The sequence below is a fragment of the Drosophila pseudoobscura genome, chromosome 4 (assembly GCF_009870125.1).
Source record: "Drosophila pseudoobscura strain MV-25-SWS-2005 chromosome 4, UCI_Dpse_MV25, whole genome shotgun sequence".
Lineage (NCBI taxonomy): Eukaryota > Metazoa > Arthropoda > Insecta > Diptera > Drosophilidae > Drosophila > Drosophila pseudoobscura.
This window is the reverse complement of record NC_046681.1, coordinates 18,741,607-18,765,450: the sequence shown is the minus strand read 5'-3', so window position 1 is coordinate 18,765,450 and position 23,844 is coordinate 18,741,607. Positions and strand designations below refer to the sequence as shown.

The following is a 23,844-nucleotide window of genomic DNA, read 5'->3' as shown; positions in this document are numbered from 1 at the left end:
TTTTTATTAGAGAATTTACAAAAAAAAAAAACAAGAGGTCTTGCAATCTTAACTGAATATCTTTTCAGAAGCTCCAGGAACATTAAATCTTTGTTTGCCACTAATTTGGGGCGAATAAAAGTATATGACTAAAAACATCGATTTCGGAGCAAAAACATCGATGTCAGCTCTAGCTCTAGAAACAGCTGAAGAAGTCCGCTGCTGAAGAAAAATGGATGACGTCGCCACAGCACAAAGCGAGAATGAGAATTTACGGAAAATTCGCAACCGCCTGATGCAATGGGAGTCCAAGACCGATCCCCTGGCGGCGCTCAGTGTCCAGCAGGAGGAACATTTGGATGTCTTCGCAAATCTGTGGCGAGACAGCGGACCATCGGTAAGTGTGCTTGTCGCAAGTGCGAACAAATTGATAAGACTCATCTTTGTTGATAGTTGCCGGTAGGGACCACTCCTACGACAGCAGAGCCATCAGACGAGGCTAACACAGAGGGCGCGCCAACAAAGAGTACTGACGATATAGAACTGCCTGCCGAGGGCCTTCAGAACACCAACGATTTCCTGCTCTGGTTTGTAGACGTCAACGCTGAGATCGAGCAACGTGGCGATGCGGTTTATCACAAATATCTGCAGCAGTTGGAGCAGCGCAAGGCGGAGTGCTCCCACATGCTTGGCCAAATCTCGGTAGCCATGGATCGTTTGGGGGCCCTCTCCGACGAGTACGAGTTTGTGTCGCAAAAGACGAGTGCCTTGAACACGGCCAGCGAACAGTTGATCGATGAGCAGGAGAAGCTCCAGGATCTGAGCAATGAAATTCAACGACGTTTGCATTATTTCAGTCAAGTTGAGCTGCTGAATCAACGACTTCAAAGTCCTACGTTATCAGTGGCCAGCGAAGCGTTCCGGGAATGCTTAAATAAAATTGATGAATGCTTGAACTACATAGAGGAAAATGTAAGACTTTAAACACAGCCCACTTTAAGCTCATCTTCAACAAGCTACATGTTTATTTGCACCCTATTCTAGCCCAAATTTAAAGACGCCGCCACCTACAATGTGAAGTATAGACAATGCTTGGCAAAGGCCTCTGGCCTGGTGCGAAACTATGTCACCAGCGTGATCAATCAGGCCACGGAGGCTACACTGCATCCCAAGAATAGCGCAACTGATTCATCTAGCGCCCTGCAAGCACCGGATGCTGCCTTCGCCTTGTATTATGGGAAGTATCAAACAGCAGCAGCGAAGGTTAAACGAGTGGTCCAACTGATTGAGACTCGTCTGGAGCACAGCAACGACTATACCCAGCTAATGACCGACTTGCAGCAGCATTACTTGGCTCAGCGTGCCAGTGTGATGTCGCCAGCAGTGAACCTTTCGATACAGAATGTTAAAACGGCCCACAAAGGAGACCATTGCTCGTTGACGCGGAGTGCATGCGGATTTCTCGTGCATGTGTGTCAGGACGAGCAGCGTTTGTTTTACCAGTTCTTTAGTACAGGCGCGCCACACCTGACGTGAGTTTGTCTAAATTAGAATCGATTCAGGATTGATCATGTCCTTGTTTTCAGCGTTTATCTAGAAGGCTTGTGTACTATTCTTTATGATACATTGCGGCCCTTCATCATACACATTAATCATTTGGAAACGCTGGCCGAGATCTGCTCTATCTTGCGCATTGAAATGCTTGAAGAGCATGTTCAACAAAATCGTATGTTAATGCGAAATACTTTGTAATATTTGATAATATGTCAACAATCTTTTTATCTACAAGCATCCGCCCTGGAGGCCTTTGCCACCATTGCTCATCAATTACTGCAGGATGTGCAGGAGCGTTTGGTATTCCGTGCACATTTGTATCTACAGTCGGACATTCAGAACTTTAATCCTTCATCGGGCGACCTGGCCTATCCCGAGAAGCTGGAAATGATGGAGGTATTAACCTAGCTCTATACACTTAACCGATTTAACTATTTAATAATTCAATATAAACAATTTTTAGAGCATTGCGTTATCTCTTCAAGAGCCTACTCCTTTGCGCAGATCGGATTCGCGCGCCTCCGTTATTTCCAGTGTATCGAGTGTTTTAGAAACAGAAAGCGTTGATAATTCCTACAGAATCAAGCAAATGAGTATGCATCGAAGGAATAGAATAGGTAGATCTTAATTGAACAATCAAAATAATTCTTTCAGATTCCCCCGCTGATTTGCATGGCATGTGGTACCCGACTGTTCGCCGCACTTTAGTCTGCCTCTCCCGCTTGTATCGCTGCGTTGATCGGCCCATTTTCCAAGGCCTTTCACAGGAGGCTCTAAAGCTCTGCATCCAAAGTGTCTCCTATGCCGGTGGCAAAATTGGAGCTGCCAAGACGCCAATCGACGGAGAACTCTTCGAAATCAAACATCTGCTGATCCTTAGGGAACAGATTGCTCCATTCCGAGTGGATTTCACTGTAAAGGAAACATCTTTGGACTTTAGTAAAGTCAAGACCGCTGCCTTTGGACTGCTGCAGAAGCGGAAACAGCTTTTCTCCATGGGCAGCAACAATGCTTTGCTCGAATTCCTGCTAGAGGGCACACCACAGATAAAAGAGCATTTGCTTGACTCTCGTAAGGAGGTGGACCGTCAGCTGAAGACAGTTTGCGAGAAGTACATCAGAGATGCTGTGAATATGTTAATCGGCCCCTTAATCACATTCCTGGACAAGACACAGAGTCTGCTGGCACAAGCGGCCTCCACAACAGCCTCAACGCCGGAGTCCTCGTCCCCAAAGGCAAGCTACGTTCTGAGGCAGAGCCCCTGGGCGAGTCCGCAGCAGATAAGCAGTATCATTCAAGAAACGCAGCGCATGATCAAGGCCAAGCTGGCAGTGCTCCAGCGAGCCATGCAACTCTACCTGAGCAATCGTGATACGGAATTCATAATCTTTCGCCCCATACGTGTAAGTGTCCTAACTTCGAGGATAAGTAAAAAAAAAAAATGTATTTAAAATCTTTTAACCCTTTAGAACAATATCATACAATCGTTTGTTAAACTGGAGCAATTACTGACCACAAACGGCTACTCTACAGATGATATGATCATCACGAGCTGCCCGTCTGCGGAACAGGTATCCATCTTGCTTTCCAGTGCCAGTATTTTGGCTGCAGAGGGAGTGGCAAGTTTTGCAGCGGCAGCAGCACGAAAAATCAGCACCTCGTCCTCAATAGAAGGTGCAGCAGCAGGTGGCAGAAAACTGAGCACAATGTCCAACAAAGCCGAGCTGTTGCAAGAGTCCAAGGCAGAGGAACTGGAGGCCGTTAGATCAGAAGCAGCGCCAGCTCCAGCGGAGAGTACACCTTCAGAGAATGTAGTGGCTGAATTAGAAGTGCCAACATCCGCGCAGGCCAGCTCAGAATAGTTTGCAATGTATCCCCTATGTAACTTATATGTATATCTATTTATCTAGCTAAGCCATGTAATATATTTATATGTTTAAGAGCTGCATAAGAGTGGTGTCTTGCAGCCTGTTGTGGTTTATCCTTTCCAAAAAAACACAATGTAGAATTAACATTGATTTATTTTTGCTAAACCACGTAGAATGTGACGAAGTCGAAGTAAATTATCAACAAAACATTACGAGAACAATAACAATATGCAAATAGTTCGAATATTCTCTAATAGTAGTTGGGGCAGATTCCTTGCTTTGCTGCTGGTCAAGTGATGGATATGTCGAGAGTTGTACTCGTAAGATTCTGTAACTAGGACAGCGAACACTTGTCCTTGGCATTTGATTGCTGCCCGCCCACAGTAACACCCGGTGCGTTGTTCTGGGCTGGTGTCTGGCGGTTACGATCCAGTTCCGCAGCGTCATCCTGTTCCATTATTGATAAGGCTAGCGCCCGTGCCAGCGCCTCGTCTTCAGTCTGAAGCAAAATATAGTTTGGTATTGGTTAGTTTCAGGCAACGAAACTATGGTTCTATTTCAATGATGACTTACCATATTTCCCTGTATATTTTGAACTTGTGCGGCCTGCACTGGTCTTGGTCTGGGATTTGAGTTGAACAGGTTGTTTGCTGGCTTATTCTGACGACGACTTTCCGCTGCTTTAGCCGCATTCGATCGTGCGTCAGTGGATGACTTGAATATAGATTGAAAAACTCCACTGGCTCCACTGGGCGCTGCTGGCGTGGGCTCATTTGGCCTGCATTCGTGGTCGCTGGTATGACGGTGACGTAGACAGAAGTTCAAGTGGCACTGTGTACATTTCACAGGAATGAGTTCCTTGCGTTTACAACCTTTGGCATGGCAGCGGTTTGTATAGATTTTCTTGCTCTCCGATTTGCATTGCTTGTCAATGTGTTGGCCAACTGTTAGGTCAGGTTCCACGCCAGGCGCTGTGGGCACTGGCTCATGACAGAGCGGACAGATGGGCACCTGGACATTTTTCTTGTACGCTCCGGGACAATTGTGACGATCGTAGTTGTAGTGGGAGGCGCAAAATACCTTGTCGCATGAGTCACACTTGACAGGTAGGAAATCTATGAATATATTTTCCAAATTAATTGAATTAATAGTCTGCCTTTACTTCCTGGTTGGAGGTTTTTGCTTCTCACCCAATCTGTTGCATGTCTGCTCGCTGCAATGCTGGCCCAAATGTGGAAACTCCATAGTGTTCTCGTGGCGTCTACTGTCGAGTTGAAAATATACCTTCTCACAGGTTGCAGCTGCTTTTATTCCCTTTGCCCAATCAAAGAAAACTTCCAGAAAATCGTCGATTTTTATCAATAATGACTAAACAGAAATATAAATTGTGAAACAGGGTAGCTTTACACAAAATATCGGTACTTTTGTGCGATATACCGAACGAATTCGGCGGTCATACATTTATTTTTAACGAGGGGGAACGTTGTGAGTTGCTGCGGACACCGCAACTCTACAGTTATACCCGATACTTAGTCAGTATGGCTTTCCTCCGGCAGACGCCGCTAATATTAAACGACACGACAAAGAGTGCGTGCGAGAGAGACAGAAAATCAGGCTGAGCGTGACGTCGGGCGCTGCGTAGCCACTGCAAATTGATTTGTTCCTTTTGGCTATAAAAATGATCTGATCTGATCCAGATTCAGCAATCTAATAGATATGGTCATTATCTATGATTCTGCGTTTTTAGTTTTCTCAAATCTGCAATATTGTGGATGCAACAGACTTTCGTTTTTTGTGGGGGCGGATGGAGGTGGGGCGAAATTCTGAGATATACGTTTTATAGTGACATCTTAAAGGAGTGTGTGTACCAAATTTGGTTACTCTAGCCTTAATAGTCTCTGAGATTTGTGGTTGCCTCAGATTTTCGTCCTTTGCGGAGGCGGAAGGGGGTGTGGCGAAATTTGGACATGAAACGGTCAAGGTCCGATATCACAGGAGTGTGGATACCAAATTTGGTTGCTCTGGCTTTTATAGGTTCTGAGATCCTTGAACTCATATTTTGCAATTGGCAAAACCGACCATGAAACCTGTGTGTTAGAGTGAGACAGAGCGAGAAAGAGTGAAATTGTTTTCGTGATTCTGGCTGTAATAATTAAACGATCTGGTTCAGATTTTGCATTCTAGAAGATATAGTCATCTTCTACGATTCTTTTTAGTTTTCTCGTATCGTCGAAATTGTGGATGCCACAGATTTTCGCCCTTTGTGGGAGCGGAAGTGGGCGGGGCAAAGTTTTGAAATATTTTTGGAGCAGTGACATATCACAGAAGTCTGGATCCAAAACATCGTTGCTCTAGCTCTTATAGTCTTTGAGCATTAGGCGCTGAAGTGGACGGACAGACGGACGGACGGACAGACGGACAGACAGACATGGCTCAATCGACTCGGCTATTGATGCTGATCAAGAATATATATACTTTATAGGGTCGGAAACGATTCCTTCTGGACGTTACACACATCCACTTTTACCACAAATCTAATATACCCCAATACTCATTTTGAGTATCGGGTATAAAAACCAACTGTATACAGAACCAGAACTGGGAGAGTTCAAAAAATTTGAAAAAAGCATACAATCACATATTTTTGTCGAAACATATTGCGTGTGTACTAACACATGCAAAGATGTTCTCTCTGCGCTCTCTCTCTCATGATGACGTCACTCTGGGGTACTCAACGCGCGCCCCTTTTTTTTGTCCGTATAAAGTGCAAAAATCTGTGGCATTAAAATTTTAAAGATAAGAGAAAATAAAAACTCAGAATCATAGAGAAAGACCATATAACCCATTCCGAAATACTCCAAGTTAAAATTCAAATTTATTTAATAAATTTTAATGAAATATCTTTTCAGCATTACAGCGCAGGCGGTCTAATCAAGTGTTCACTATGCTTAAATCCTTGGTTCTCCGAAGTTCGATAAAATGAAGAGCCGGAAACTCGAGTTTCTCGGACTGCGAGTAGTTGAGCGGAAATTTTAAATCAGATTATTGAACCACTATTTACATCTATACATATTTACAAATTTATTTGTTTGAAATGCTCTCTTTGTCATGATACAAAATGTTTTAATAGGAATATATATATAAATACATAAATATACCAACAACAATTAAGGAAAAATATTTCCCAACAATAATGGTATACATTTCAATTTGGAAATCGTTAATAAAGTCTTCTTCTTCACTTTAATTAAATTTCTGGATTCATTTTGCGTTGTTTTAAATAATACCGAATATGTGTGAATAATGAGAATACGCAGCTTTAGATCTGCTATTGCCATTTTGCTTTGTTTTAGCAATATAAAAGCATAATTACTGTGCATATAAAGAATAAAGAGATAACGTTGGTGCGAATGCATCGATAGTTAAAGTTTAACTTTCTGAGAGGAATTGAAATCTTTTGCTTGGAAATACAAACAGCAGCTGCAGATTGCTAGACAAGTGCTGATGGCGAAATATAGCTCCAAATCTTTAGATCAAGAACAAATTTGGTCCCGCTGAAAAAATGTTCAAAGCGCGCTTGGCTATTGGCTCTTGACAGTTTTTGGAAATGCATTGAGAAAAGGTTGTGAATTAAAGTTAAACGATTTCACGGGCAAACGGAGCAAACGCCTCCCAATAGCTGACGATCTAGAATTCAAAATGGTTCGTTTTTTGATAAGCGGATGGTCAAATATTTTTTTATATTCACCTGTTGCTGATGTGCCATTTGATCTTCTATATATTTGATAATATTTGCTTTAAAGTCTTTCACTCTGGTCAATTCGAAGCGCTCCATTTCACGCTTAATTTCCGCCGATATGTCATCAAAATGCTGCTGACAGCGTTGTACCTTTCCTTGCCACTGTAAAGGGCAGAATGACATACGATTTCAACAAGGAAATATTAAACTTATTATGCAGACCCACCTCATCCACTTCTAACTGGGCCTGATCCAACTTATCCGCACGATTGGCCAACTCAAAGCGGCCACGATTCTCTCGTCGCTTGGACAACTGCATTTGAGCATATTGCCAGTTTTGAAAAGACTTGACGCGCTCATGGAAAATGCACTTAATGGCACCAAACAAGCCCAAGTAATCCTTGATGAACTCGGCGAGAATAAAGAAATCAGAGTTGGCTTGCTCAGAGCGCAGAAGTTCCATTTTCTCCTCCACATCCGCCAGATTAGACAGGGCACGCGACAGTCCAGTGTGTTCCTCGCAAGTGCTAAGCATTGCAGCGGATTTGGCCACCAAGCCGGTTAGTGCAGAAAGTTCCCGTCGTGAGGTGACCAGAGACTTCATTGCATTATGCAGCTTTTGAAGGTTCGCATCCAAATTCTCCACCTCAGTGATCTTGTCGTCAAACCAGGGATCATTCTCATCCATTTTATAGGTAATTTTGTTTACAGTTTCGCCCACTTTATTAAACAAGCGAATCACACCGGCGCCACTCAGAGCCGAGGTGTTAACGGCGCGCGGCAGATCCTGATCGCTTTCCAGAAAATTCATGAAATCCAAGTCCACACGCAGTATAGGGTGCTGTGCGGTGCGGTGGACAAAGCGTTCCAGCGCTGCACGTCGAATTTCTACCCACTCCTGGTTCATTGGAGTGCCCGGCTCACTCTGCTGTGGACTAATCTTCACCTTAGTACTGCCTATTATGTTCTTCGATGGGGCTGGGGGTATTATCCGTCCCACCCGCATGTATTTTCCGACCAGCAGATCATGTATGCCAAGGAAATCACTGAAGCGTCGCAAAGTGCTGAAGTCTGTCCGCTTGAACTTGGGAATGTTAGTTTTGGTCGTCACTCTAGTCATTAGGGAAAGCCGATAAGTAACATAAACAGAATCAATAGTATGCAATTCCATGATAAGCCAGTGGGGCGGCGTGACTCACTTGTAGGCCAAATATGAGCCCATGCCATCGCCAATCTTCTGGGGGTCAGATACAACAATTTTTATAAAGAAGTCTCCATCGTCCGTCAAAACTTCTTGCAGCGGCTGTAATTCAGAGAGAAAGAGACGATTCAATTGATGATAAGCACACAAACAACAACATGGCTGTGTGCTGGTGGGCGGCTCTAATGACGTTGTCAACGCCAAACAAAGCACAGAAACAGTCTCTGGTTGATAAAGCAAGCAAAATGGAGAGCGCCGCCCCAAAAATTAAACCTAATTTAATAGGCATCCTGTTGGGCGTACGCTCTGATTTGACTTACATGCACATCCCCGATGCTACTGGGACTCATGGCTGATACGAATAAATCATTTTCGTTCTCCAAAGTAACGCTGCCGGGCGCTGGAACTTCTTCCTCGTCATCGGATGCCGATTCAGCACCATTATTAATGTCCACTTCAGCGAATTCTTTGTTGTGTTCGGGACTTTCCACTTCCATGCTAATTGTCAATGCAGCGTTTTTCTGTTTCTTAATAATCAGAAAAACTCCTTTAAGTTTACTTCTTGCCTAAAAGCTTTAATTTTTCGACTGCAGCAGTGTGACCGCGGATTTAGCGATAAAATATACCGTCCGACCCTCAGAAATATACCAAAATATGCCGTCTTATTTGAAAAATATACCGTAAATATACTGACGAATTCAAGTTATATTTTAAATATTCTTCGTTTTTGATATTCCGTCGAATATTACTAGCTATATAGAACATTTAGCCATGCCCACACAATTTTATACGATTGATGAATCCATTTTCTTCTTGACTGGAGCGCCTTAACCGCTTGGAAGAGAGCAAAAAGAGCCAATAACCGTTTCGAAGAAAGTAGTTCGGCAATCCATTGGAATAAACGACGTACATACGATTTGAGAGCGAAAATTTAAAAAATCCTGCGTATGGACGCCTATAGCCTTTGTTCTTAAATATACCTTTGAAAGTGAAATTTAATAGATAGATGATATATTTCCATATATGTACATTTAAAAGTAGGTCAGAGGGCAATAGCCTGTACAATATATTTAGATCAGATACCGCCTCTCAATATGAGATATAAGATATAATATTTAAAGATAAAACTCTCTATGAGGGTCATATATCAGACAGATTTGAAAGTAACTTTCCTAAACTTGTAATATATACTTATGAACTCAATTAATATTAAAGACCTTTTTTTAAAACGATCAAATATAACATAGATTAAATGCTGTATTGTTTTGATTTTATTAATATGAAAACTCCTGCTTATTTCAGACTAAGCAAACTTAGCTTGGTGCCACTTGATTGGTCGATATCCAGGATATAAACGAAGAGACTTGCACATAAACTGACGGAGAGTTGGCCTGGCCGCAGGGCAGCTTGCCCCAGGAAACTATACCAATAAGGACATTGCCTTGGACCAAAGGACCTCCAGAGTCCGAGGTGCAGATGCTGACGCCGCCAGTAAGTGGACCAGTGCATAGATTCGTTGAATGAACATCGCTTCCTTTAGTGCCCAAAGCAGCTTCACACGAGGCCAAACTGATGATTGGCAGATTATTGGCTACTTGGAGTGTTGAGGGATATGAAGCCGTATTGGTTGTACTGGTGCTTCCCCAGCCATATAGGCTGGCCGTACCCGTTGGCACCTTGCCAGATGAGGGAAGGCTAACAGGAGCCACTGCAGCTGACCACTTAAACGCTGTCGGAGTGTAAATCAAACCAATGTCGTAGGGCACAGTCCCTCCGGTGTACAAATCGTTGACTACGAAGTAGGTAATGGTGCGCTTTTGGGTTGTACTCGCCGTTCCCGCCACTGCAATGCTTCCTGCGACTAAAGTGCTTCCCAGCACTTGAGCGCTGTTCGTCAGGCAATGGGCGGCCGTCACCAGCCAGTTGGTATTCAGGATGCTGGCGGCACAATAGTGAGTTCCTTGGTACTGCATGGACACGGCGTAGGGAGCACTATTTGCGGCTGCCGCCACACCTCCCACAACACGACCATTTGGACCTTCAGCCATCGCACATGCCTGGCGTAGGCCAAGGGCCAGGAGTAGGTAACACGCGACAAGACAAGAGCGTGACATTGTTTGCTGTCCGTAGTTTTCGTAGAACTGTTTACATCTACCTTTATCACGGTCCGTTTAAATTAAAACGAAATACGAATTTTCAAGAAGATAAGGGTTTCAATTAACTTTCATGTTTTCGAGATAAGCGTTTATTATAATTAAGATTAAGTGACTCCCAAGCAGGGGCACTTGACGTGGTACATACATATATCCAGCCATTCGCCTAGACGAATGCGCACAAAAGTTCAAGTGGAATCTATCTCAAGATGTTGCATTCCAAACATAGTCCACGGCTCGGATATTCTTGTCGAACAGCAGTCGGCCGAAGCTGTTCCTCTGGCTGAAGATGATGTATATAGTTCTTGTGTGGGATGCAGGAGACTCCGTCCTTGGCCAGCTGGTAGTGGGTGGAGCAGGCACAGGTCATGCGCCGTCTACCGCGCTGGTCCAAGCCCAGGAGGGAGCAGCCCCCGTTTTTGAGCTTTCACGCATTCACGCGAAGTGATGTACGTCATGCCCGAATGGACGAGGCTGCGGTTCTCGCCCGTCGTCTTGTGCACCCGCTTAATGTCCCGTTGCACATAGGAGCCGGAAGATGCACTTGGTCTTCTGGTTAGTCCAGTAGATGCACCCTCGCTGTACTCGGTCGATATGCGGGCAATGTGCTCCTGGCGCGAGAACAGCAGGAAGGCGGCAGGTAACACGCAGGGGGGTCGCGGGGCCGGTACAGGCAGAGGTGGAGCAGGCCCCATTCCCCACGGATCACGCAACCTTGTCGGCCAGAATCCTGAAGATGGTTTCCAGATGCCGTTATCGAACAGCTGATCCACCCCCCCCACCCCCTGTCGAGGTCTGTTCTTCTTCTTCCTTTTGCATGTCATATGTATTTTAATAAAATACCAGAGCGCTGCGAACTTCGGTATTTTTGCTGCCATTTTCTCATATTTCTAGATCTAGCTTATTTAAAAACGGAAATTTATAGCTTAAATCTAGCCTTTTTATGTCCTACATATGTTTTTAGGCATTGCCCAAAAGAATAAAACTAGCTTTATAAAAAAAAAGCTATAAAACAGAGGAGCATGAGGCGGCATTATGCCCTTATATTTAACCTTATGATGGATGAGACCGCTTTTAGCCTTTTTTTTTTTACAATTTTTAGCTTGTTCTAGCTTGCATTTTTGTGAAATCTAGCATATTTTTACGCTCAAAATCTGGCAACACTGGGTCACAGCAAACTGACTCAGAAGTTAAGAAGAAGACGAGATTTGCTGGCTAAAATTTTTTCCACGACGAAACGAATATTATAAAGTAATTTGATCTGCTAATCACCTTTGCTTCTGCCCGACAGCATTAAGTAAGTGTGTGCATCGACCATTATTTTTATAGTATCGAGAACACAGGGCTACGCATGCAATAGGAGCCACTAAAACCCCAGGCCCAACCCAGTATCAACAAAAGAGGGGAGAGAGTGCGCAAGAGAGAGAGGTCAGCAAACCCGCAATTAAAAAAAAGTAGACACGTACGAGAGTTGCACGGGCGGCGTAGATCGACGAAAGAAGAGACGCAGCAGACACCGCAGCAACCATGTCATCCGGCGACTTTGGCAATCCGCTCAGGAAGTTCAAGTTGGTTTTCCTCGGCGAGCAGAGTGTGGGGAAGACGTCGTTGATTACACGCTTCATGTATGACAGCTTCGACAACACCTACCAGGCAACCATCGGTATTGATTTTCTATCCAAGACCATGTACCTTGAGGATCGGACAGTGCGCCTCCAGCTGTGGGACACGGCGGGCCAGGAGCGCTTCCGTTCGCTGATACCCTCCTACATTCGCGACTCCACGGTGGCTGTGGTCGTCTACGACATCACCAATACGAACTCATTCCACCAGACGTCCAAGTGGATAGATGACGTTCGCACAGAGCGCGGCAGTGATGTCATCATCATGTTGGTCGGCAATAAGACGGATCTGTCCGACAAGCGACAAGTCTCCACCGAGGAGGGGGAGCGCAAGGCGAAAGAGCTGAATGTGATGTTCATCGAGACCAGCGCCAAAGCCGGTTACAATGTGAAACAACTGTTCAGACGCGTGGCGGCGGCGCTGCCCGGTATGGACTCCACTGAGAACAAACCCTCCGAGGACATGCAAGAGGTTGTGCTTAAGGACTCGCCCAACGAGACAAAAGATCCCGAAGGCGGTTGTGCATGCTAGAACTAGTTCTAGACAACCAACGTCACGCCCAACCAACCCAACCCCCATCCTCCGCTACGACAACAACAGCAGCAGCAGCAGCATAGCATTTCCACACACACGCTGGCAACGGGTGTGGTGAGTGTGCGTGTACACACAGGTGTAGCGTGTATGTGGCTGGATCAGCGGATCAGCAGTAGACAGAGGATGCGAAACCTCCGGCAAACAAACATCTATACACACACATACACAATTTTATGTTTAAGTTTATTTATAAAGTAAAAAATGATAGCAAAAAGCAGAAAATAGACTAAACAAACAAACAACAATTAACGAAATCGGCTAACTAATTAATGTTAATTATCTAATGCAATGCAATTTAAATGAGCTAATCCTGAGGCAGGCCAAGATGCATAAAGCATGAGGCATAGAGATCGTAGAAACGAGAGATCAGGGATCAAGAGAACAGTTTCCATTCTCACATTCACATTCACCCGTTCCCCTGCAAAAGTCCCCATAAATACAGACGACAAGAAGATGCAGATGCCGTAGAAGATCACACGCTTTTATGTACTTAAATCAGGCCAAGCGGTAGACGAAGATCAGAACAGATCCCCCAACAACATTCCATTTGGCATCTCCACACAAAAAGCATGCGAGCATAGGCAGTAAAGTACATAGATACCACTGAGAGCCAGCCTGTGTTCAAAATGATTCCACGGCTAAGCAAATAGTTTTTCCATTTATAGCCCCGTTCTGTTTCTGTTTGCGGCTTTGTTTTGCCCATTTTTACTTGGTTGGTTTTTGTTTATAGCTCGGCAACTGTAAAACAACTGGAAACTTTTGATGGCATAGGACTTGGACACGTGCATCTTATGAATAAATATATAAATATAAATATATATTATGTATTTTTATGACAAAAATAATGAAACAGACAGACAGGCGGGCAGGCAGGCAGCACCGAGCACTGAGGCAGATGGCAACGTAAACATTTAAAAATATTATTAACGATTTTTGCTTCGATTAGCGAGAGAAATTTGTGCATTTTTTACGCGAAAAGCATATGGCTTACAAAATTGATAATATAATTGAATAAAAGAAACCAACCTAAAACCTTTGAATGCAATTTTTAATAAATCAAATTATGAAAATGAAAATATACACTTTACTAGAAATAATTATTTCAAAACAAAAGAAAAAACTAAAACCCCAGAAAGTGAATCATGATATCAGAATAGTTCTTCGGTTCGGTCGCTGCAATTTGGGGCGCCGTATCTTATCGGGCGTGAGTGTTGTTAACTGATTCGATTCCCGCATGGACTGCGACTGGGGCTGGGGCTAGGCGACATGAAATATAGGACTTAGTTTTTTGTTTGTTTTATTTCTGAATTCCGGTTTCATAAGCGTAAATATATTGAAAGAAAAAAATGCCAACTTGTTTGCTTTGCAAATACACATTAAGTATAAGATATATAAATAGAGTTTAAGATGTGGTGTCCCTAGAAGTTGTCCTCGTTTGTGATAAACTCATCGCGTATCTTCTGCAGCTTGGTGATCAGCTCCGAGACAGAGACCTCACCATGCACCTTGTTGTCGCGTGTGCGCACATTGACGGTATTCGATGAACGCTCCTTGTCGCCGACCACCAGGATAAAGTTGAACTGGGCCAACTGAGCATTTCGGATCTTCTTGTTCATCGTATCGCCGGCATCGCAGTCGGCCTCGCTCATGAAGCCAGCGGCATGGAGCTGGTCCTTGACTGTCTGGGCGTATTGATCGTAGGCCGGACCCACTGGGACGACCATCACTTGACGGGGCGACAGCCAGAAGGGCCATTTGCCAGCATAGTTTTCCGTTAGAATGGCAATCATACGCTCCACAGAGCCCAGGATGGCGCGATGGATGATCACTGGACGCTTCTTCTCGCCGTCGTCGGCAATGTAGTTGAGATTAAAGCGAATGGGTAGCTGGAAATCCAATTGTATGGTGGCGCACTGATGTGCCCGCTTCAATGCATCCATAATGGTAATATCAATCTTGGGGCCATAGAAGGCGCCATCGCCGGGATTCTCCTTCCACGGCATGCCGAACTCATTGAGAGACTCCTCCAAGGCCTTCTCAGCATCATTCCACTGCTCGAGATCGCCCAGATACTTCTCTGGACGCGTGGACAAAACAAGCTGGAAGGTGAAGCCGAAAATGGTATAGACATGCTTCAGGAACTCCAAACAGCCCTTCATCTCGCTCTTGATCTGCTCGGGAGCACAGAAGATGTGGGCATCATCCTGCTGGAAGCGACGCACACGCGTCAATCCAGTCAAGGCGCCCGAGAGCTCATTGCGATGCAAAACACCAAAGTCGGCCATGCGGAGTGGCAGCTCCCTCCAGGATCTGTTGCGAGTATCAAAGATAAGACAGTGGCCAGGGCAATTCATGGGCTTCAGGGCGAACTTCTCCTTCTCCGCCTCGAAGGAGAACATATTCTCGGCATAGTGCTGCCAATGTCCGGATGTCATCCAGAGTTTGGCATTGTAGATGTTTGGCGAGATGACCTCCTGGAAGCCCCGCTTCCTGTATTCCGACTTGATGAAGCCCATCAGCGTGTTGTAGATGTGCGCTCCACGTGGCTGGAAGAAGCAGGAGCCAGGCGACAGCTCGTGGAAAAAGAACAGTTCCTGCTCACGTCCAATTTTGCGATGGTCTCGCTTGGCGGCTTCTTCCTGAAGCTTCTCCCATTCCTTGAGCTGCTTGGGATCGGGGAATGAGATTCCATAGACCCTCTGCAATGTCTCGGCATCGGCCTTGCCCTCCCAATAGGTCGACGAGTTCTTAGTAATCTTCAGGGCCTTGACCTTGCCTGTGTGGCGGACGTGGGGACCGCGGCAGAGATCGATGAGAGAGCCGCACTTGTACACAGTGGTGCGATCCGTGGTCACCTTCTCGTTCAGAATACGCAACTTAAACTCGTTGTACTTGAACATTTCCAACAGATCGGCTTTCTTCATCTCCAGACGCTCAAAGTTCTGCTTCTCTTTTACGATTTGCTTGACCAGGGACTCCATGGTGCCATAGTCGTTGGTAGAGATCTACAAGAGAAGACCTCCATAAATTAAAGGCTTTTTGATAAGAGAAACCTGAAGTACTTACGCCTTCCCCCTCCAGATGCATGTCGTAGTAGAAGCCACTCTCAATGGGCGGACCATAGCAAAGATGTCCACCGTAGATGCGCTCCATGGCCTCACCCATTATATGAGCGGAGCTATGCCAGAAGACGGCCTGCGCTTCGGGATCGTCGAACTTTAGCAACTGCAAGGAGCAGTTTTCTTCGAGCACTCGATCCAAGTCCCAGACCTGTCCGTTCACCTTGGATATAATTGTGTTGTCGGCCAGACCTTGGCTGATGCCACGGGCCACATCGTAGGGCGTGGTCTCCCACGAGATGGCATCTACTTGCTTGCCATCGGGCAAGGTGACTTTGATGGTCTCGCGAGGCTTGACAGCCAATTCGGCGAGGTACTCAGCCTTGCATTTCTCCCAAAGGATATTACGTTCCTCAATGTATTTGGGCAAGGGGCTAAGTTCTAAATCGAAAGGAGGTCTATTCAGTTAATGTTTTTTACTAAGAAAACTCGCGACTCCTTACCCTTGCGACTGTCTCCGGCAGCACCGGCCGGCTTCTCCTTTTTCTCCTTCTTCATTTTGCCAGCCTGCAAATCGAGGGAAAAATCAATAAGTCTACGAAATCACAGCTTATTTTTTTATTTGGTAATATTTTGACTACGTATGCAGTCGAAAAGCAATTAGTGGAATGATTTTTCGGTGTCTGTTATCGTGCTGGCGAGCGCTGGCACTGGTTATTTGAACAATTGTAAGCGAGGCAATGACGATGACAAATTTCTTTCGGTTCTTCTTGTACTGCCTGAGGGACCACCTATCTATCTTTGAGCGTTTCTCCGAAATTTTAAAACTGATGCAATAGGGGAGGTACATTCAGTCATACAATGTAAGAGGGTCGAATCGAGTAAGTGACGTCACAGCAGCCGGCTGGCAGTGATTCAACTCGAGCCCCCTCATCAATGGCACACATTTGTAGTACAGGCAAAGCGAAGAACACTAACACTTATGAACAGTAAGGACAATGCTATGTATGGCCTAAGGACACCAACCAAAGTTGCGTAGCAGCGATAGCTTCTTAACAGGCCTTTATCTGGTTGAGTTTCCTGCTGTTGTAGTAGATGCTGTGTCTGATATTTGGACGCTGTGGCTGGCACCGATCGCAGGCAAACAGCGCTGCTTATTGCTTTACAAGACCTGACGCCAACGCCAAGCGGCACAAGTTTCAACATAACTCTGTAATCTGTCACTTCTCATACACTGCAATGCAATTCGTTTAGAGTTTAACATGCCTTTTGCTTGTTTAAATCCAAATTACTTAGTTCCGGCACCACGTTGTCACCCATTTTACGAAAAAAAATTTAAAGAAAGAGAGGAGGGAGAGATAGAGCGAGAACATGTGACCAGATTGGAAAAATACCTAAATACCGGAATGTCAGCTGCTAAAGCTTTGGCGCCAAATCGATTTCGAAATGGGACCCAATGCGTGGATGTGTGTAACGTCCAGAAGGAATCGTTTCCGACCCCATAAAGTATATATATTCTTGATCAGCATCAATAGCCGAGTCGATTGAGCCATGTCTGTCTGTCCGTCCGTCCGTCTGTCCGTCCCCATTAGCGCCTAGTGCTCAAAGACTATAAGAGCTAGAGCATCGGTGTTTTGGATCCAGACTTCTGTGATATGTCACTGCTACAAGAATATTTCAAAACTTTGCCCCGCCCACTTCCGCCCCCACAAAGGGCGAAAATCTGTGGCATCCACAAATCTCAGAGACTATTAAGGCTAGAGTAACCAAATTTGGTATCCGCACTCCTGTTAGATTCACTATAAAACGTATATGTATCTCAAAATTTCGCCCCACCCCCTTCCGCCCCCGAAAAGGACGAAAATCTGTTGCATCCACAATATTGCAGATTCGAGAAAACTAAAAACGCAGAATCATAGAGAATGACCATATCTATCCAGTTGCTGAATTTGGATCAGATCAGATCATTTTATAGCCAAAAGGAACAAATCAATATTTGCACTGGCTACGCAGCGCCTGACGTCACGCTCAGACTGATTTTCTGTCTCTCTCGCACGCACTCTTTGTCGTGTCGTTAAATATTAGCGGCGTTTGCCGGAGGAGAGCCATACTGACTTAGTATCGGGTATAACCGTAGAGTTGCGGTGTCCGCAGCAACTCACAACGTTCCCCCTCGTTGTTATTGATTTTCTTATTGCGCTGACATAATTTCTTCGCCATCGAGTGCAGCCGTGTTTACTTTGTGTGCTTCGTGGCTGCTTGGCATATAAAAAGTGAAAGCTGTTGGAAAAGTATTGCTCGCCGCGAAGTTAAAAAAGCCAACAAAATTGCACACTTATTGGAAAATCCCCTTCATCACCAACCACCGCTCTCTGGTGGCGCTGAACGTCTTGGGGTAGATTTCGATTTCTACAACGTGGCTTCCAGCAAGATTCACCCCAGCCCGGGGGCGGCGCGGAGTGTGTGGGCGCTTCCCCTGACGGCATCCTCATCATGCAATATGGTGGTGGCGGAGGAGCATGCCCATGCCGAGGACATAGATATCGACCATCGCCCGCACTCGCCGCCACTCACGGGCCGAGGAGCTGGCGGGAACCATGGAGCCAGCAATGAGGATCACGACAGCGTCTTGCTGTTTGAGGGATTGGACGGGGCCACGACGGTCAACCTAGACGATATCTTTGACATCATCAAGAATGGAGAGGTCAGTGAGGTGGAGAATCTAGTGGACAAGTTTGGCATGGAGTGCCTGTCGGCCAGGGACCGGCACGGCTACACTCCTGCCCACTGGATCGCCTTGAATGGAAATGTCCAACTGATGAGATATCTGATTGAGCGCACAGCTCCGATTGATCTGCCGTGCTTGGGAACCCAGGGGCCGCGACCCATCCACTGGGCCTGTAGGAAAGGCCATGCCTCGGTGGTCCAGGTGCTGCTCCAGGCAGGTGTCGCCGTCAATGCTGCTGACTTTAAGGGCCTGACGCCTCTCCACCTGGCGTGCATGTATGGACGTACCGCAACTGCTGCCTACCTCCTGGGCATGGGTGCACTCAACAATCTGACGGACATCAATGGCGACACGGCTCTTCACTGGGCGGCCTACAAAGGACACGCTGATCTGATGCGCCTGCTTATGTATTCCGGGGTTGAGCTGCAGAAGACGGATAACTTTGGATCTACGCCTCTGCATCTGGCGTGTCTTTCTGGGAATATGACCTGCGTGCGTCTGCTCTGCGAGAAGTCGCAGCTGGATTTGGAACCGAGGGATAAGAACGGCAAAACACCCATAATGCTGGCACAGGCACATCAGCACCAGGATGTGGTGCGCCTCCTCTACGGCGAGGTGAAGAAAAAGTCACGTTGGATTCCTTCCGTCTCGGAGAGCTGGGGCTGGCTCTTTGGCGGTGCCGGCGACTCCAAGGGACCCCTCTTTCTCTTCCTATTCTCCGTGCTTCTCTGGGGCTATCCCATGTACATGATACGAGCCATTCCGATCACCTGGAATATCCTGCGCCGCTCCCACTACTGCTTCATCTACTGGAACGCCGTCATGTGGATTAGCTGGGCCATTGCCAACCGTCGCGATCCCGGCTACATTCCACTTAGCTCCGATGCCTACTACCGGGCCATCAAGCAGATACCCTACTTCGATAAGCTAAAGAAGCGGAACGTGATGCTCACGAGGCTCTGCCACAGCTGCCGCTGCCTGCGTCCGCTCCGGGCCAAGCATTGCCGGGTGTGCAATCGCTGCGTCTCCTACTTTGATCACCACTGTCCATTCATCTACAATTGTGTGGGGCTCCGGAATCGGATGTGGTTCTTCCTGTTTGTCTTGTCGGTGGCGGTCAATTGTTCATTTACCATCTACTTTGCCTGCTATTGCGTGATGATCGAGGGATTCACCTTGCTCTATGTGCTGGGCCTCATCGAGGCGGTGGTCTTTTGCGGCTTGGGCTGGATTCTCACCTGCACTTCGGTAGGTTTCCACTATCGCAATCTATTCTTTTAATCCTTTTAGCCCTTCCTTTTTTCTTTTGAACAGATTCTCCACGCTTGCATGAATCTCACAACAAACGAAATGTTCAACTACAAACGCTATCCATATCTGCGGGATAAGCGGGGTCGCTACCAGAATCCGTTTTCGCGCGGTCCAATACTCAATCTACTGGAGTTCTTCGTCTGCCTGCCGGATCGAGGAGATGACAACGATCTGCTGTTGGAGGATAACATTTGATTAAGAATATAGGACCGGGCCCCGGCTCGTCGGCGCAAGGTGCCAGTGCGTGGATAATGAAAAGAGACGGCAGCCCAAAACCCACTCGGGTAGGCTGCCTGTTTTGGTTTTGCTCCAAAAGCTTTGTGCTTAATTGAATGCTCCGCTCCGATGCGTGTTTTATCATCTACAATTGCAATCTCGGTAAGATACGATACCTTTGTAGAAGAGAGGAAAGATGGAGAGGTTCCTGGTAGCCTATTCCGGGCCATGGAATCCATCTTTCTTGGTCTGCTTTGGTATCCAATGATATGATCGGCTTGCCGATCATCGCTTTTCTAACTCCTTAACTTTTAGCCTTTAATAAGAATACGCTTCTCTTGTTAATTTTTGTACAAAAATTGTTATACATACTCGTATATAAAATGTGTTATTTAATGAATCTCTATATTATATACTAAATATAATTAATAAATGGTGTAAGTGTTCACAAAATGCGAGTGCTAGCGAATGCAAGCCCTTCATTTTGTTCATTTCGATATTGCGGATTGAATTGCACAAATAATACTACGAAAAAAATATCAAATCAAATCTAATCGGAGAATATGTAATGGGTACACTTTGGCATGTATCTTGGGTGAGGTGATGGGAATCTAAATGGTACGAATGGTTATCGTTGATTGCTTCATGCACTTGCTCTATTCTATTTTCCCTTAGCTTTCGAAGCAGAAATCATAGTTCTCGGGATCCTCCGGTATGGGTGGTGGATCCTTGCTGATATCAACACCCTCTGTATCGAGGAGACGCAGCTTAATCTCCATTGAGAGCAGTGTATCGAAATCTTCGTTCTTTTGCTTGCTGACCATCGGCTGGCCGAGCAGGGCATTGATACCGTCCGTCCAGTAATTGAATATGCTCTCGTCGGGGGCCACAAAATCCAGTGTCGAGTGATCCATGTTCTCAAACGTTATGGAGAACGCCAAGTTTACTGCTGACTTTCGTATGCGTGTCTCCTTCATGTGTGGGCACTCCTTGCCCTCCAACAGTTGCTTGATCTCGCTGATGGGCAGCTTCTTGGGCAGCTCCTCCAATGTCGGTATGTTCTTCTCATCGCAGTCTCCATAATGGATGACTTTGTGGTTGGGCGATAGACGGGCATACCAGAACTTGTCTTTGGTTCGTGTTCCACGCAAATACTTGGAGAAACGAGTACCTAACAACCATTGAGAACGATTAAGTATACTAAATTAAATCCCTTTGCATGAATGTCTTACCTTCTATCAAAAATGATAGACGCTGTTGCTTGATTAGCTCCAGAATGTGTGGCGATATCTTCTCCTTCAGTTTGACAATGGCCGAGGCTGTGGAATCGCACTCTTCCTTCGACGTGCGTTCCTGCTGACGCAGGGTTGTGATTTGCTGATAGGGGAGTAGAGCTATCTTATTGCGAAAGTCCTCCAGATTCTCTGGTCTGCATTTCAGAGTGCGCTGAATTTGCTCCCGCACCACACTGAAGGTGGTAGTGAAGTCTTCCGCTGTGGCTCGCATGTCCTTCCATGTTCGATTCAAAGTTATGACGCAAATACAAAAGAACTCCTCGAAGGGGGAGTCGTGGGTAAAAAACATGGGCTGAAAATCGCCGGATTGTTCGGCAGGCGGTTCACCAATTCGCAGAATGTCGCACAGAACCTTCACCAGTTCAATGGAAGTGCGTCCAAAGGGACATTCGTGCTCGTCCGCGCGGCATGAGTTCTCTCGCACAATCTTTGCGTATTGCTGGGTGTAGTTGCGGGCAAAGTACACCATGCAGTCGAGGGCCAGAATGCCTGAAATACAATATTCTGGACTATTGTTTTATTTGGCTTTGCATCACTTACCTGGGGGCGTTTCTATAAAGTCCTGAGCGGGGTTGATGTCGCACTTGAAGCCCAATTTTTTGTAGTACTGGGAAAAGTTTATATTCCCAGCCCCCGATCCGCCGCCTCGACGAATGTGGTCGTCATTTTGACTCAGGGCAGTGGTGTGGTCATCAAAGGCAATGCGACGCAGCTCCTTGATTTTATCATGGGCATCCTGATCTTGGGCATTCATCTTCATACGCATGCGCTTCTCCAAAAGGCCCAAAGTCAACGTTTGGAGCACATACAGTTGGTGGGTCATCTCCGTACCCAGCCCATTACCAATCAAGGCCAGGCGGAACTGCTTGGCGCTTATAGTGTTTGCAATCGTTCGCCTGCGAGCCTCATCTGCCTTGACGAACAGAGCATTTAGCAGTGCTATGGCATTCTGGCGCATCACTGGCGAGTTGACCTCCTGGAGAAGCCGCAGAATATCCTGCAACTTGATGTCTTCCGCCACCAGCACGTATTTGCTGCTGCACTGAACGATATTTTCCAGATTAGAGAGGGCGCTCTCTCCACAGTTCGTTGGATATTTTTGGAAATTTCTCACAATCTCAATATTTCGTGCGACAAATGAGTTCTCGGGCACTTCCCAGGACACCGTGCCATGCTCCATAAGCTCGACAAAGCTGCTCAAGCTGTACTTGAGGATCTCTTCGTTATTTTGGCTGACATCTTCAATCATCATAATGAGTCTGTCAAGACCCTTCTCCTTAATAAATTCCAATGCAAATGTGTGATCGGTGCTCAGCGATGTGAGATCCTTAAGTCGCAGGACCTTCTCCTGAGGGCTACCATTGAGCAGCGTTTCCATGGCATCGCTGGCAGACTTTGACGGCGAGTACTGCAACTGCAGTACAGAGCCATTCTTGATCTCGTTTCGGTTCTTTTCCGTCACATATTTCTTGTTGTTTGACTCGCAAAACTGCAGCGCGTAATTCTGGTGGTCGCTGATGGACCAGCCGTTGCATATATCCTGGATTTTGCCTGCAAGCCAAGAGATATGCACATCATGAGACACACTCATAATAAAAACCTTACTTCCTGTTGCGGCCATTGCGGTGCATTTTAATGAAGGCTTGGGCCTGCGCTGACATCACGATAAGAGTCTGAACCAGAAAGGGCGTTGGTTTAAGGTTTTCGTTGTTTGTTGTTCAAGTCACACCAAACAGAGAATATTACTGCTTTATGGGACTATACCTACATATATGTGCCGTAGCCCGTACGTATTGGTTCTGATTCTAAAACTAGCAATTGCTTTTAAATATTCAGTTTTATTGACATACTTGCAAGCGGATGTCTCTGATCCAGGTTTATCAACTGCGCCATATGATTCTCCCTCTCTACGGCTATCTTCACTATGTGCGAGTCCTTCACCGTCGTTTTTTTCGGTATCATTTTGTCACTGTTTTTAGTAAAATGAATTTAGTTAATTACTATTATTTAGCAAGAGCAGTAGCAGTGTGACCGCGGATGTATCACCGTCCGAACCTCAGAAATATACCCAAACATACCGTCTCATTTTAAAAATATACCGTAAATATACTGACGAACTCAAGTTCTATATTCAAAACGGTTCGTAGTTTGGCGGTATATTTAAAAAAACTAAGTTTATATGGATATATTATATGTGGTGTATATCAAGTACATATTTAAACTAACTTATCAGTACCAATTTTAATAGTATTTAAAGTGAATAACATGCTGAATAGCATGATGGCAGGAAACGGCCGCGACAGAATGTACGGATCTGTCGTGCTAATATTCCACAATAATTGGGCATATCACCCTAACTAGTAATTTAAGCCCTTAATTTAAAAGTATGGAATGAGAATCATTGTTGTTAACCGGTTAAAGGAGATCCTTACCCGATTCAAGTTCGGTTATACGAGTGGATACGAGTGGTGCGCGCCAAATACAAATTTTTTGAAGGTGAATGAGCGAAAAGGATTTAAATGCA

The 23,844-nt window shown here is 45.7% G+C and overlaps 8 protein-coding genes and 1 long non-coding RNA gene across 10 annotated transcripts; 4 read left to right on the top strand and 5 right to left on the bottom strand.

Annotated features, from left to right (window-relative positions):
- Positions 1 to 42: 42 nt before the first annotated feature.
- Cog3 (conserved oligomeric Golgi complex subunit 3) lies at positions 43 to 3,608 on the top strand. Its single transcript, XM_001356373.4, has 8 exons — positions 43 to 376; positions 433 to 951; positions 1,024 to 1,511; positions 1,566 to 1,705; positions 1,769 to 1,929; positions 1,997 to 2,126; positions 2,188 to 2,936; positions 3,003 to 3,608. The coding sequence occupies exons 1-8, from the start codon at positions 212 to 214 to the stop codon at positions 3,393 to 3,395; spliced, it is 2,745 nt and encodes a 914-aa protein (XP_001356409.2). The 5' UTR covers positions 43 to 211; the 3' UTR covers positions 3,396 to 3,608.
- LOC6902799 (AN1-type zinc finger protein 2A) lies at positions 3,537 to 4,834 on the bottom strand. Its single transcript, XM_002132500.3, has 3 exons — positions 4,592 to 4,834; positions 3,975 to 4,516; positions 3,537 to 3,900 (listed from the first exon to the last, which is right to left on the bottom strand). Exons 1-3 carry the CDS (start codon positions 4,644 to 4,646, stop codon positions 3,736 to 3,738), a joined length of 762 nt encoding a protein of 253 aa, XP_002132536.2. The 5' UTR covers positions 4,647 to 4,834; the 3' UTR covers positions 3,537 to 3,735.
- Positions 4,835 to 6,088: 1,254 nt separating this feature from the next.
- LOC117184059 (uncharacterized) lies at positions 6,089 to 6,591 on the top strand. Its single transcript, XR_004469237.1, has 2 exons — positions 6,089 to 6,128; positions 6,311 to 6,591. It is a non-coding gene; the product is annotated as an uncharacterized lncRNA (long non-coding RNA).
- Snx1 (sorting nexin 1) lies at positions 6,466 to 8,964 on the bottom strand. Its single transcript, XM_001356372.4, has 5 exons — positions 8,662 to 8,964; positions 8,340 to 8,443; positions 7,367 to 8,252; positions 7,150 to 7,302; positions 6,466 to 7,088 (listed from the first exon to the last, which is right to left on the bottom strand). The coding sequence occupies exons 1-5, from the start codon at positions 8,836 to 8,838 to the stop codon at positions 7,038 to 7,040; spliced, it is 1,371 nt and encodes a 456-aa protein (XP_001356408.1). The 5' UTR covers positions 8,839 to 8,964; the 3' UTR covers positions 6,466 to 7,037.
- A 616-nt stretch (positions 8,965 to 9,580) lies between these two features.
- Positions 9,581 to 11,189, bottom strand: Phae1 (Phaedra 1). The gene is made up of 2 exons (XM_033379810.1): positions 10,934 to 11,189; positions 9,581 to 10,514 (listed from the first exon to the last, which is right to left on the bottom strand). Exons 1-2 carry the CDS (start codon positions 11,187 to 11,189, stop codon positions 9,655 to 9,657), a joined length of 1,116 nt encoding a protein of 371 aa, XP_033235701.1. The 3' UTR covers positions 9,581 to 9,654.
- A 437-nt stretch (positions 11,190 to 11,626) lies between these two features.
- Rab6 (RAS oncogene family member Rab6) lies at positions 11,627 to 13,743 on the top strand. The gene has a single exon (XM_001356370.4). It carries the CDS (start codon positions 12,022 to 12,024, stop codon positions 12,646 to 12,648), a length of 627 nt encoding a protein of 208 aa, XP_001356406.1. The 5' UTR covers positions 11,627 to 12,021; the 3' UTR covers positions 12,649 to 13,743.
- A 248-nt stretch (positions 13,744 to 13,991) lies between these two features.
- On the bottom strand, positions 13,992 to 17,177 carry ThrRS (threonine--tRNA ligase). 2 transcript variants are annotated; one of them, XM_015180313.2, is made up of 4 exons: positions 17,037 to 17,177; positions 16,274 to 16,337; positions 15,778 to 16,211; positions 13,992 to 15,716 (listed from the first exon to the last, which is right to left on the bottom strand). In XM_015180313.2, the coding sequence occupies exons 1-4, from the start codon at positions 17,088 to 17,090 to the stop codon at positions 14,130 to 14,132; spliced, it is 2,139 nt and encodes a 712-aa protein (XP_015035799.2). In that variant the 5' UTR covers positions 17,091 to 17,177; the 3' UTR covers positions 13,992 to 14,129. The 2 variants fall into 2 exon arrangements, with proteins under 2 accessions (XP_015035799.2, XP_001356405.3); XM_001356369.4 differs by lacking the exon at positions 17,037 to 17,177 and adding an exon at positions 16,797 to 17,003.
- Positions 17,178 to 17,973: 796 nt separating this feature from the next.
- Positions 17,974 to 20,562, top strand: Patsas (palmitoyltransferase Patsas; the record flags this gene model as incomplete). The annotated part of the gene is made up of 2 exons (XM_002132498.3): positions 17,974 to 19,746; positions 19,813 to 20,562. Coding segments are annotated over 2 exons (1,965 nt in total), but the record flags the coding sequence as incomplete, so codon positions are not given.
- On the bottom strand, positions 20,398 to 23,392 carry Ced-12 (engulfment and cell motility Ced-12). The gene is made up of 4 exons (XM_001356368.4): positions 23,171 to 23,392; positions 21,861 to 22,871; positions 21,258 to 21,809; positions 20,398 to 21,196 (listed from the first exon to the last, which is right to left on the bottom strand). Exons 1-4 carry the CDS (start codon positions 23,280 to 23,282, stop codon positions 20,697 to 20,699), a joined length of 2,175 nt encoding a protein of 724 aa, XP_001356404.1. The 5' UTR covers positions 23,283 to 23,392; the 3' UTR covers positions 20,398 to 20,696.
- Between the last annotated feature and the right edge of the window lie 452 nt (positions 23,393 to 23,844).

What these genes read in the sequence shown, in the direction of transcription:
- Cog3 (XM_001356373.4), top strand. Translation starts at nt 212, where the DNA reads ATGGATGACGTCGCCACAGCACAAAGCGAGAATGAGAATTTACGGAAA. An exon ending in GGCGAGACAGCGGACCATCG is followed by an intron (nt 377 to 432) that starts GTAAGTGTGCTT and finishes CTTTGTTGATAG; the next exon opens with TTGCCGGTAGGGACCACTCC. An exon ending in TAATCTTTCGCCCCATACGT is followed by an intron (nt 2,937 to 3,002) that starts GTAAGTGTCCTA and finishes TTAACCCTTTAG; the next exon opens with AACAATATCATACAATCGTT.
- LOC6902799 (XM_002132500.3), bottom strand. Translation starts at nt 4,646, where the DNA reads ATGGAGTTTCCACATTTGGGCCAGCATTGCAGCGAGCAGACATGCAAC. An exon ending in GCAGACATGCAACAGATTGG is followed by an intron (nt 4,517 to 4,591) that starts GTGAGAAGCAAA and finishes ATATATTCATAG; the next exon opens with ATTTCCTACCTGTCAAGTGT. An exon ending in AAAATATACAGGGAAATATG is followed by an intron (nt 3,901 to 3,974) that starts GTAAGTCATCAT and finishes ATTTTGCTTCAG; the next exon opens with ACTGAAGACGAGGCGCTGGC.
- Snx1 (XM_001356372.4), bottom strand. Translation starts at nt 8,838, where the DNA reads ATGGAAGTGGAAAGTCCCGAACACAACAAAGAATTCGCTGAAGTGGAC. An exon ending in GTAGCATCGGGGATGTGCAT is followed by an intron (nt 8,444 to 8,661) that starts GTAAGTCAAATC and finishes TCTGAATTACAG; the next exon opens with CCGCTGCAAGAAGTTTTGAC. An exon ending in GGCTCATATTTGGCCTACAA is followed by an intron (nt 8,253 to 8,339) that starts GTGAGTCACGCC and finishes CCTAATGACTAG; the next exon opens with AGTGACGACCAAAACTAACA.
- Phae1 (XM_033379810.1), bottom strand. Translation starts at nt 11,189, where the DNA reads ATGGGGCCTGCTCCACCTCTGCCTGTACCGGCCCCGCGACCCCCCTGC. An exon ending in CATGACGTACATCACTTCGC is followed by an intron (nt 10,515 to 10,933) that starts GTGAATGCGTGA and finishes TCGTTTTAATTT; the next exon opens with AAACGGACCGTGATAAAGGT.
- Rab6 (XM_001356370.4), top strand. Translation starts at nt 12,022, where the DNA reads ATGTCATCCGGCGACTTTGGCAATCCGCTCAGGAAGTTCAAGTTGGTT.
- ThrRS (XM_001356369.4), bottom strand. Translation starts at nt 16,976, where the DNA reads ATGTTGAAACTTGTGCCGCTTGGCGTTGGCGTCAGGTCTTGTAAAGCA. An exon ending in TGCCGGAGACAGTCGCAAGG is followed by an intron (nt 16,212 to 16,273) that starts GTAAGGAGTCGC and finishes CTTTCGATTTAG; the next exon opens with AACTTAGCCCCTTGCCCAAA. An exon ending in TGCATCTGGAGGGGGAAGGC is followed by an intron (nt 15,717 to 15,777) that starts GTAAGTACTTCA and finishes CTTCTCTTGTAG; the next exon opens with ATCTCTACCAACGACTATGG.
- Ced-12 (XM_001356368.4), bottom strand. Translation starts at nt 23,282, where the DNA reads ATGATACCGAAAAAAACGACGGTGAAGGACTCGCACATAGTGAAGATA. An exon ending in TCAGAGACATCCGCTTGCAA is followed by an intron (nt 22,872 to 23,170) that starts GTATGTCAATAA and finishes CTTGGCTTGCAG; the next exon opens with GCAAAATCCAGGATATATGC. An exon ending in TCTATCATTTTTGATAGAAG is followed by an intron (nt 21,197 to 21,257) that starts GTAAGACATTCA and finishes AATGGTTGTTAG; the next exon opens with GTACTCGTTTCTCCAAGTAT.